This window comes from Doryrhamphus excisus, linkage group LG14 (assembly GCF_037039965.1).
Source record: "Doryrhamphus excisus strain RoL-2023G ecotype Guam linkage group LG14, RoL_Dexc_Guam_v1.1, whole genome shotgun sequence".
NCBI lineage: Eukaryota > Metazoa > Chordata > Actinopteri > Syngnathiformes > Syngnathidae > Doryrhamphus > Doryrhamphus excisus.
Window position 1 is genome coordinate 18800661 of NC_136370.1, and position 13085 is coordinate 18813745.

Below are 13085 nucleotides of genomic sequence, written 5' to 3' on the forward strand. Positions count from 1 at the left end.
GCACCCCCGCGACCCTCATGAGATGAAGCGGTAGAAAATGAATGAATGAATGAACTTTATGTCAGTCAATATTATTTCCGAGCGTTGTCTGTCTGACCCCCCCCCCCCATGCAGGGTTGCACCATGCATGTTATATAATTGTAATCATCTTATGTGACTAATTACTGACCGAGCCCCCGACCTTCCATCTAAACCTCATAAACATCACTCACTGTACTTGAGGCTGGTAATAATTACTGTAATAAGAATAACTGTGCATGACAACTAATACGGTATCATTTGTTATTATAACATTAAGTTACTTCTAATTCGATAATATATGTTCATGACAGTATTTTCTCATAGTAGTAGTTGTATTGTAAAAGCAGTATAATATGTTGGACCTACGACAACGATCTATCTGATATAAATATTACAATATCTTATATAAAAAAAGAGAAAAATATTTTTTTCAATTACATTTTTTATTGAAAAAAATATTATTTTATGCAAAAAATATTATTTTAATATTTTAATATTTTAATATTTTAATATTTTAATATTTTAATATTTTAATATTTTAATATTTTAATATTTTAATATTTTAATATTTTTATATTTTTATATTTTTATATTTTTATATTTTTATATTTTATATTTTTATATTTTTATATTTTTATATTTTAATTTATTTTTATTTTATTGTATTTTTTTATTTTAAATTTGATTTTTCATACATTATTAGTATTTAAAAAATATAATTTTATTTAAAAATGTATTTTTTTATTAAAAATCTTTTTTATTAAAAAAAATATTAAATATTCAATAAAAAAATATTAGATAGATTAGATTAGAAGATAAATATCTACCTACCTTGTGACCAGGAAGGACAGTGCCGCAGGTAGAAGCTGACTTCTGGCCTCCTCGCTCCCCACTGTTGAAGGAGGTCCAGGAGTAACACCTCCTGAGGGAGAACTCTCTCTGGAAAAGAAAACTTCATTCAAAGATCCAAAAAAAATACTCATCCGTATTTATATATTGTTATATGATTCCCATACGGCATTTGAAAAAAACTCTTGACAGAGGACCCCGTGCCCCCCCCCAGACCCCACCAAAGCTCTTAGTAGACCCAGGGACAATGGCGCATGGCATCCACACGTATAAAAACACCAGCCTGGCCTTGAGGCATGACCTCTCATCACAGCAAAACACAATTCATAACTCCATTTATCATTTATTGCTTTAGCAGGTCAACCTTTAAGAAAGCTTCTAGTGATGCTGTCCACTCATCTAATCGCGTGGACGGAATAAATGCAGGCGGTGCTTAAGACGGACACGGCGGCTCCCCCAACATGTGATGGACTGGACTATTCAGCTTCACAAGGCCAACTATGAGGTCGTGTTGTCCTGACCAAGGCCTGCTTGGGGGTTTTGTAGGCTCCTGCCCACACCTTTTTATAATCAAGTCAGATTTATGAACATCCTTCCAAGCATGGCCCTATAATTATTTTTTAATTATTGTAGTTTTATTATATAATTTTTTTATTATATTTTTTTATTTTTTTCCATTATTTTTTTTATTTATTAATATTATTAGAGGAATTATATTATATTATATATATATTATAATTACATAATATATTTTATATTATTATATATATGTTTTATTTTTTCCATCATTTAATTTTTCATTTATTAATATTATTAAATATTAATTATTAAATTATATTATATATACATATATTATATATATTATAATTACATAATATATATTATTATATATGTTGTTATATATATTATAGTTATATAATATATATTATATATATTATTATATATTATTATTATTATATATTATTATATTATTATTATTATATATTATATATTATTATAATTACATAATATATTTTATATTATATATACTGTTATATATATTATAGTTATATATACTGTTATATATATTATAGTTATATAATATATATTATAAAATTTTATTTTTTCCATTATTTTTTTATTTATTTATTAATATTATTATTAAATGAATTATATTATTATATTATATATACATATATTATATATATATTATAATTACATAATATATTTTATATTATTATATATATGTTTTATTTTTTCCCTTATTTAATTTTTAATTTATTAATATTATTATTAAATATTAATTATTAAATTATTAAATTATATTATATATACATTATATATATATTATATATATTATAATTACATAATATATATTATTATATATGTTGTTATATATATTATAGTTATATAATATATATTATATATATTATTATACATTATTATTATTATATATTATTATATTATTATTATTATATATTATTATATTATTATTATTATTATATATTATTATATATTATTATGTATTATTATATATTATTATATATCATATATTATTATAATTACATAATATATTTTATATTATATATACTGTTATATATATTATAGTTATATAATATATATTATAAATATATATTTTTTATTTTTTCCATTATTTATTTATTTATTTATTAATATTATTATTAAATGAATTATATTATTATATTATATATACATATATTATATATATATTATAATTACATAATATATTTTATATTATTATATATACTGTTATATATATTATAGTTACATATAAATATATATATATTTTTTTCCATTACTTAATTTTTTTTATTTATTAATATTATTATTAAAGGAATTATATTATTATATTATACATACATATATTATTATATATATTATAATTACATAATATATATTATTATATATATTGTTATATATATTATAGTTATATAATATATATTATATATATTATTATTATATTATATATTATATTAAGGCCGTCAAAAACAAAATGTTGCCACAGTTTGCATACATTTTCCGGTTAGCTTAAAATATGCTGCTCGTCTTGTGATGTTATTAACACTATAAATGCATAAGTACAACTCATTCATTTTCTACCGCTTATATGACAAGAGTCGCGGGGATGCTGGAGCCTATCCCAGCTGTCTTCTACTATTTTTCTCAGAAAAACTGAACTTGATGATTTGGTTGACGTAAACGGTTGTCGGTGGACTTTAACCCAGATAAAGTGAACCTTGCATTTCTATGGTTACCACTTACCACGTCCGTTCCATTTTTCCGCCAAGTGACACTCCCCCTCGCCTGCCTCTTTGCAGTAGTCTACAACATCCACAACTCTGGTCGCAGGAGTCACTGGGACCTCCGTCAGCATCTGTTGGGTGTCGTTGAGGTACACCGTCAGGATCACCTGGAACCATAGAAACAAATAAGTTAAAGGTGTTCCTATTTTGTTCTCCGGGAAGTTTTGGACCGTTGAAGAGGAATGTTACGGAAAGCTTACTATTTTTACAATCCTGGATGACTCAAACATCCTGTCACATCATCGGGAAGTGAAGTGAGGCCAAAAAAGGGCAGGCCTCATTCGGTCACATTCACAGGGCACATATAGACAAACAACCATTCACACTCACATTCATACCTATGGACAATTTGGAGTGGCTAATTAACCTAGCATGTTTTTGGAATGTGGGAGGAAACCGGAGTACCCGGAGAAAAAGGGGAAAACATGCAAACTCCACACAGAGATGGCCGAGTGTGGAATTGAACTCGGGTCTTCTAGCTGTGAGGCCTGCGAGCTAACCACTTAACCACCGTGCAGCCGACAACTTGAGTTTTCAATGAAAATTTTTGCTAAACCATACTCCCGTTTTTCATTCATTTGCCGCTTACCCTCACAAGGGTCGTGGGGGTGCTGGAGCCTATCCCAGCTGTCTTCGGGTGCGAGAGGCGGGGTACACCCTGGACTGGTGGCCAGCCAATCACAGGGCACATATAGACAAACAACCATTCACACTCACATTCATACCTATGGACAATTTGGAGTGGCTAATTAAGCTAGCATGTTTTTGGAATGTGGGAGGAAACCGGAGTACCCGGAGAAAAAGAGGAAAACATGTAAACTCCACACAGAGATGGCATTGAACTCAGGTCTCCTAGCTGTGAGGTCTTCGCGCTAACCACTCGACCGCCGTGCAGCCACATTTTGAAATCAGTATCCACAAATAAGATTCAATATTTCAGCTAGCTAGAAAATGAAAATAATTCATCAGTTAACCTTTTACACCGCCCCATCAAATCCTCTAAAATGCAGAGATGAAAGATTAAAATAGCAATCAGAAAAGAACATCCTGGGTTGCGGCCAGTCCAGTCATTGGCCATGTGACTGATGATGTCATGTCAGCCGTTGAATGATCAAATTTAGGCTAATCTGTCATGGTGACACATGACACACTCCCTATACTTCCCATACATGTACTATTAAGTCTCATACCCTAATCTCCATGTATTCCACACACTTGTTGAGATCATGTGATGTGGTTGCATGCAGACGGACTGGGCAGGGATTCTGTCAATCTTGGATTAGATACGCACATGCGCACACGCGCGCACAAACATGCAAATCCTGCAAACACAGATAAATACGGGGGTTGTATTCCTGGATTCTAATCATTCACGTTAACATGTTTAGCGTACTCTTTAGCTCTTTTGATGTTGTACAAATACTTTCACAGGACAACGTTGTGGAAAGAATGGCATCCAGTAAAAAAACAAAAAAAATAACATGCTGAGTTCAGAGACAATCACTGATTAGCAGTTTAGGCGACATTACTATATTAACAGTGTTCCAAAGTACCATTTTTAACAAAAAGGTAGAAAAAGAGCAGAGAAAAATATTTGTTTCAATTAAAACAATATATTGAAAAACATATTTTATGGAAAAAATATTTTAATATTTTAATATTTTAATATTTTAATATTTTAATATTTTAATATTTTAATATTTTAATATTTTAATATTTTAATATTTTAATATTTTAATATTTTAATATTTGTATATTTTATTTTTTATATTGATAATTGCTATTTTTTATATATTACTATTATTTTAAAAAATATATAATTTGATTTAAAAATGTATTATTTATTTATTTATTTATTGAAATAATATTATTTTATGTGAAAAATATATTTTAATATTTTAATATTTTAATATTTTAATATTTTAATATTTTAATATTTTAATATTTTAATATTTTAATATTTTATATATTACTATTATTTAAAAATATATATAAGTTTATTTAAAAAATTATTTTGTTATTTAAAAACATTTATATTGAAAAAATATTATTTTATGTAAAAAATGTTATTTTAATATTTTAATATTTTAATATTTTAATATTTTAATATTTTAATATTTTAATATTTTAATATTTTAATATTTTAATATTTTAATATTTTCATATTTTCATATTTTCATATTTGTATATTTTATTTTTGATATTGATATATGATATTTTTTATATATTACTATTATTTAAAAATATATATAATTTGATTTAAAAATGTATTTTTTATGTTTTATTGAAAAAATATAATTTTATGTGAAAAATATATTTTAATATTTTAATATTTTAATATTTTAATATTTTAATATTTTAATATTTTAATATTTTAATATTTTAATATTTTAATATTTTAATATTTTAATATTTCTTTTTACATCCACCTTTCCCGCCTCCACACGGCCGACGGCAAAGATCACAACAGTACCCCCCTTTTCATAGCAATGCCTGTAACGTTTTTTCTCGTAAATGTAACTACTTTATTATCGTAATATTGCTATTTTTTCTGCGTACATTTCCGACATGATTCCTTTAATACATTGTCCAGTGTTCATTTCTTGTGTGTGAACGTGCATATAGTGCAGCCCAACCCAGTGACATCTGAATGTGATTTGACTCCAGCTTCTGCTGTCCACACCCAAACGTGCTCATGCGGCCTACGCCATCTCTATAGGAACCACATGTGAGCGCTTCAACTCGAGCCTCCACCTCACTGAGCTTTGCAGACACACCGGAAGACATCATCCTTGACCCGGCCTTCCCTAATCCTGACAGTGAGCTTACTGCCTCGTTTGGAGCGGATCGCATCGGTGTCCCGAGGGAATGGTTCTCCGTGCTCATCACTTACTTCTGTACAGTTCAATGGAAAGAAATCCAGATGGGAATGCAAAAAAGCGTATCTTCAGGGAGCGCTTTGGAGCTTTCTTTGCCACCAGCTGCTTATAAATATCTGCCTTGTCTAACACAGATTTAGTCAACAACATTTCTGTACAGTTCAATGGAAAGAAATCTAGATGGGAATGCAAAAAAAAGGGTAGCTTTGTTTGCCACCAGCTGCTTATAAATATCCGCCTTGCAGTTTCCAAGAAACTCTTAAAATTTGTGTTACCATTCATGAAATCATGAAAAATCCCGCTTGAAATTCATTACGAGGGTCATATTAAACGTGCCCGATTCGGTGACACCACGGGAAACTTGTGCATGACAAGTTTTGCACTTGGTGTCGTTTTACAATAAAAAGGTACACAAAAATACAGAAGTTTCCAATGAACTAATGAGGAACTAGCGGTTAGGTCAGTTCATTCCTTATTAACTAATTATTATTTTGTGTATTTTGTGTACTCGACTGCTACGTTTTTTTAGGACTTTAACTGGAGCCTATCCCAGCTGTCTTCAGGCGAGAGGCGGAGTACACCCTGGACTGGTGCCCAGCCAATCACAGGGCACATATAGACAGACAAACAACCATTCACACTCACATTCATACCTATGGACAATTTGGAGTCGCTAATTAACCTAGCATGTTTTTGGAATGTGGGAGGAAACCGAAAAAAAACCTACCCATGCACGGGGAGAATGTGCAAACTCCACACAGAGATGGCCGAGAGTGGAATTGAACCCTGGTCTTCTTGCTGTGAGGCCTGCGTGCTAACCACTCGACCGCCATGCAGCCTCAAAGTAGCATATTACATGAAAAATTATTTTGCACATTTTTCCACTGCACAGTACTTAATCAGCTTAGCATTTGTAAATCCAGCTAATACCAACGGCCTGTACTATAAAGCAAGTTTAGGGGGGATTTTCACATGGGTGTGTTTTTTTTTTGTTTTTTTTTTTTTTATGTATCCAAAAGAGTAACGGTACGGTAAGGGAGTTTTGCACCAAAACAAGAGTACATGAAGAACAGACGTGAAAGGTAAGGTCAAAGGCATTTCTCCCAGCAGTAAAAAACATCCCTATATCTTCAAGTGTATTGTTCAGTGCTGACAGCACCCATAATTAACTACAAAGAAGTGTTTTCAGAGTGTGTGTGTGTGTGTGTGTGTGTGTGTGTGTGTGTCAGAGTTCCACAGAAACAGAGAGACACACTGGTTTTTTTTTTTTCAGTAAAATTTATCTATGGCAGTGGTTCCCAATTCTTTTCTGTAATGACCCCCATAGTGGACAATAACATGGAGAAACTACTAATACCTATTTATTCATACTATTTAGTATACTGAAAACAGGAAAATACAATAAAATGTGAAGAAAGTCAAATTAAATGCAGAGTACACAAAAAATGTACATGTTGGCAGGTCTGCACTGACACTGAAAGAAGTCCCGCCCCACTATTTGAGAAGCAGTGATCAACTGTAACCATAATAGTGTCATCACACAACCTGTGTACATGGAGGATACTCCAGTTCATACATAAAATAAATGAAGTTGTTTATGCTAACGGCTAACAACTGCATCACTATATAATAAAGTTATGGACCGAGTGGTTAGCGCGCAGGCTTCACAGCTAGGAGACACGAGTTCTATTCCGCCCACGGCCATCTCTGTGTGGAGTTTGCACGTTCTTCCCGTGCATGGGTAGGTTTTTTCCGGTTTCCTCCCACATTCCAAAAACATGCTAGGTTAATTAGCGACTCCAAATTGTCCATAGGTATGAATGTGAGTGTGAATGAATTCCACCCTCGGCCATTTCTGTGTGGAGTTTGCACGTTCTCCTCGTGCATGTGAAGGTTTTTTCCGGTTTCCTCCCACATTCCAAAAACATGCTAGGTTAATTAGCGACTCCAAATTGTCCATAGGTATGAATGTGAGTGTGAATGAATTCCACCCTCGGCCATTTCTGTGTGGAGTTTGCACGTTCTTCCCGTGCATGGGTAGGTTTTCTCCGGTTTCCTCCCACATTCCAAAAACATGCTAGGTTAATTAGCGACTCCAAATTGTCCATAGGTATGAATGTGAGTGTGAATGAATTACGCCCTCGGCCATCTCTGTGTGGAGTTTGCACGTTCTCCTCGTGCATGTGAAGGTTTTTTCCGGTTTCCTCCCACATTCCAAAAACATGCTAGGTTAATTAGCGACTCCAAATTGTCCATAGGTATGAATGTGAGTGTGAATGAATTCCACCCTCGGCCATTTCTGTGTGGAGTTTGCACGTTCTTCCCGTGCATGGGTAGGTTTTCTCCGGTTTCTTCCCACATTCCAAAAACATGCTAGGTTAATTAGCGACTCCAAATTGTCCATAGGTACGAATGTGAGTGTGAATGAATTACGCCCTCGGCCATCTCTGTGTGGAGTTTGCACGTTCTTCCCGTGCATGGGTAGGTTTTCTCCGGTTTCCTCCCACATTCCAAAAACATGCTAGGTTAATTAGCGACTCCAAATTGTCCATAGGTACGAATGTGAGTGTGAATGAATTACGCCCTCGGCCATCTCTGTGTGGAGTTTGCACGTTCTCCCCGTGCATGTGAAGGTTTTTTCCGGTTTCCTCCCACATTCCAAAAACATGCTAGGTTAATTAGCGACTCCAAATTGTCCATAGGTATGAATGTGAGTGGGAATGAATTACGCCCTCGGCCATCTCTGTGTGGAGTTTGCACGTTCTTCCCGTGCATGGGTAGGTTTTCTCCGGTTTCCTCCCACATTCCAAAAACATGCTAGGTTAATTAGCGACTCCAAATTGTCCATAGGTACGAATGTGAGTGTGAATGAATTACGCCCTCGGCCATCTCTGTGTGGAGTTTGCACATTCTTCTCGTGCATGGGTAGGTTTTCTCCGGTTTCCTCCCACATTCCAAAAACATGCTAGGTTAATTAGCGACTGCAAATTGTCCATAGGTATGAATGTGAGTGTGAATGGTTGTTTGTCTATATGTGCTCTGTGGGTGTACCCTGCCTGAAGACAGCTGGGATAGGTTCCAGCACCCCCCCCCTCCCCGTGACCCTCATGAGAATCAGCGGTAGAAATTGAATGGTAATGGTAATGGTTTAATTTCATTTGAACATGCATCAGATTACAATTGAGTGCATCCCATAATCAGTTCCCAGTTCCACATGTCCAAAAGGAGTAGGAAGAAGCAAAGCTTATTAAATCCTACCCCTCCATCTGGTACTTTTACAATCACTAACTGTTACATTTGTTCACTTCCTGCTTTCCTAATTTTTTTTTGTCCCGTACCGAAGTACGACGTGATATGACCATACAATTTGTCGGTACATGACAAAAAATGTAAAAAAATAAATAATTTAATGAAAAGAAGTAGAATTTAATCCTATTCCTTCCTGTCACAACAATTAATTCTTTACTCTGATTTTGGAACCGAGGCCAAAATGTGTTTGCTTTTTTAGTACTTTTTATATGCAGTGTGCCACAAATGGCCCCCGGGCTGCACTTTGGACACCCATGGTTTAGCTTATTTATGTAAACTACCACCACCACAACTCTATAGATAAAAAAACAGATGGTCGAGGTCTGCTATTGTGCTACTTTGATATAAACACGGTTAGTATTATAATGTCCATTACACAAAATGAGGTGTCGTGTATTTGATATTCTGATATTTCCCAACATATTAGTCATGCTCGCATATTAGTTGGTCCCACGATGGGGGGGGGGGGAACTCACCGGCAACATTCCCGCTGCTCCCTTGTCCCGTTAGAAAAAGAACTTTCTTCTCCTTGGTGCTTGTGTTCCTTCTTCTTCGTGTCTCATGGAGTGCAGCAGACCAGACGTCCAGATGCAAGGAAGCCCAAAAGTGCTGCTCCTCACTTTCCTCTCAATCCCTCCCCTTCCTTCCTTGCTTCCTTCCTTCCTTCCTTCATCTCTGTTGCAGTGCCGTTTAATCCAGATGTAACCCGCACGGATGTCAAAAATAGCCGCAGTTTCATTGAAGAAAATGACATTTTTTGGACCATTTCATCGTCATTTAGCGGGCTTCCGGTCTGCTCTGCGGGGTGAAGTGGGTCAGAGTCCCCGTTCATCCGTGACATCTGTCGGTCACTTTTGGTCTCTCCTCCCTCCCCCCCCGACACACAATAAATGATGGCTTATTCCAAATCACATAAATGGACGCCAGGAAATAAAAAAGCTATAAGCCATTTTTTGGGTATGCACTGTAGCTTCACTATAACATGCGCGAGTGCGCCTCCTGCTGGCGGACTGATGTAAAAGCATTTTCTGAACTCTAATTAGAGGTGACTGGTAGGGGTGGGCGGATCGATCCAAATATTGATAACAAGGGTTATATTCTATCTTTTTCTTTGTTCGGTTATTTTACACCATTTTCTCGAACAGCTGAAGATAATAAATGAGGTTTAATAACAAAATAAGGCTTTTAGTGGCATTGTCTTTGACCAAAACGTTCAATACAAACCTATTTTTTTTTTGGGCTGACCCAAAATAGCAGGTTAGCTAAGAGTTAGCTCAGGGGTCTTAAACCTGTGCGGTGAGTAAACAGAACACTAATTACAATCAACATACAAAACAAATGATAGCACAGCATGTGGCAGGTAAATAAACACATATAAGACTATTATTATGGCGATTAATAAACAACTATATTGATGCTAAACATGTAGCATTCTCAACCCTAATTAGAGGTGACTGGTAGGGGTGGGCGGATCGATCCAAATATTGATAACAAGGGTTATATTGTATTTTTTTCTTTGTTCTGTTATTTAACACCATTTTCTTGAACAGTTGAAGGTAATAAATGAGGTTTAATTAAAAAAAATAAGGCTTGTAGTGGCATTGTCTTTGCCCAACACGTTCAATACAAACCTATTCTTTTTTTGGGCTGACCCAAAATAGCAGGTTAGCTAAGAGTTAGCTCAGGGGTCTTAAACCCGTGGTGAGTAAGCCGAACACTAATTACAACACTAATTACAATCACCGTGCCAACAAAACATGACAGAACAGCATGTTGCAGGTAAATAAACACACATAAAATTACTATTATGGGGATTAATAAACAACTATATTGATGCTAAACATGTAACATTCCTAGCAATGCTAGTTATGGTGGCTCCCAGCATGGTTTACAGTACATGTTTTGTACAAAGTTGCTATTTTGCTTATTTTAGTAATGATAACGTACAGAAAGTACCTAAGAAAAATATATAAGAGCTATTATCATGCAGCCTGTGACTTCTTTATTCATTCATTCATTTTTTACCGCTTATCCTCACAAGGGTGCTGGAACCTATCCCAGCTCTCTTCAGGCGACTAGTGGCCAGCCAATCACAGGGCACATATAGACAAACAACCATTCACACTCACATTCATACCTATGGACAATTTGGAGTTGCTAATTAACCTAGCATGTTTTTGGAATGTGGGAGGAAACCGGAGTACCCGGAGAAAACCCACGCATGCACGGGGAGAACATGCAAACTCCACACAGAGATGGCCGAGGGTGGAATTGAACTAGGGAATTGAACTGCAAGGCCGGCGTGCTAACCGCTCGACCGCCATGCAGCCCGACTCCTTTATTATTGGTATAAATTAAACACAAAAAACAGCAGAAAGGGCGGCACGGCGGTCGAGTGGTTAGCGCGCAGACGTCACAGCTAGGAGACCAGGGTTCGATTCCACCCTCGGCCATCACTGTGTGGAGTTTGCATGTTCTCCCCGTGCATGCGTGGGTTTTCTCCGGGTTCTCCGGTTTCCTCCCACATTCCAAAAACATGCTAGGTTAATTAGCCACTCCAAATTGTCCATAGGTATGAATGTGAGTGTGAATGGTTGTTTGTCTATATGTGCCTTGTGATTGGCTGGCTACCCATGCATCCTTTGATTGTTTATATATTTTCCTTGGTGGAAAAAAATGGCCACCCCTGATGTAGACCTTATTTTTATATTTTGGTGTACAGGTCAAGACCCTCTTGTGTTCAACATGGAGTGCGGCATGTCAGTCAGGAAAAGCAATCAACCTTGAACCAGCTATTGACTCCATGTGATTCCACTTTGACATCTCCGTGCACGTGTACAAAGTCCACAGCCACAGGCAATGACACACACACACACACACACACACACACACACACACACGCAGAGAGGGGTTACAGAGGTCTGTTTGGTGTCCACATTACAAATGAATCCCAAATAGAGAACCATTGACCTCACAGCATGAGTAGTTTATTATTTTGTTACGTTTGCTACACAGAAAAAAATGACGTGTAGCGTTTAAAAGACTTCTGAATGTTCTCTAGCTTTGCACAAGTAAACACAGCTACTCCACTACACACTCACTTTTAATTGGACATTAGACATTTCACCAACAAACACCGCAAAATAAAAAAAAAAAAACATAGAACCAAAAGACTAAAAAGTAACAACGGGGGGTAAACTAAATAAAACTATAAATGACGCAGCAAAAACATTTGACTGTTAGCGTCAATGTTGCGCTCCGTGGTTGAAACGGGAACAAGTAAACGTGGCGAAAATAACACAATTCCCTCGATTGGCGTGTTTCTTACACTTAACCGATTATCTTTTTGTATATTTTCAATATCCTGAGGGAATGGTTCTCCGTGCTCATCGCTTACTTCTGTACAGTCCAATGGAAAAGAAATCTAGATGGGAATGCAAAAAAAAAAGGGTAGCTTTGTTTGCCGCCAGCTGCTTATAAATATCCGCCTTGTAGTTTCCAAGAAATTCTGAAATTTCTGTTACCGCTCATGAAATTGTGGAACTGGGAACTGATTATGGGATGCACTCAATTGTCATCTGATGCATGTTCAAATGAAATGAAACCATTACCATATACTCCAGTGTGACTTATGTATGTTTTTTTCCCACATAATTATGAATTTTTTTGGCCTTGTGCGATTTATACTCTGAAGCGAATTATAGTCCGGAAAATACGGTACTAA

General features: G+C 35.0%; 1 protein-coding gene across 4 annotated transcripts in view; it reads right to left on the minus strand.

The window, feature by feature from the left end:
* Nucleotides 1–10251, minus strand: part of LOC131140123 (apoptosis-stimulating of p53 protein 1-like) — a 42276-nt gene extending 32025 nt beyond the window's left edge. For 2 of the 4 annotated variants that reach the window (XM_078796291.1, XM_078796293.1), the window contains exons 1-3: nucleotides 9838–10251; nucleotides 3133–3280; nucleotides 853–960 (exon numbers count right to left, since the gene is read on the minus strand). In XM_078796291.1, the coding sequence (XP_078652417.1) occupies nucleotides 853–960; nucleotides 3133–3280; nucleotides 9838–9846 (265 nt within the window). In that variant the 5' untranslated portion in view covers nucleotides 9847–10251. The remainder of the gene's footprint in view (nucleotides 1–852; nucleotides 961–3132; nucleotides 3281–9837) is intronic. The other 2 variants (XM_078796292.1, XM_078796294.1) reach the window with 1 other exon arrangement.
* Nucleotides 10252–13085: the final 2834 nt, after the last annotated feature.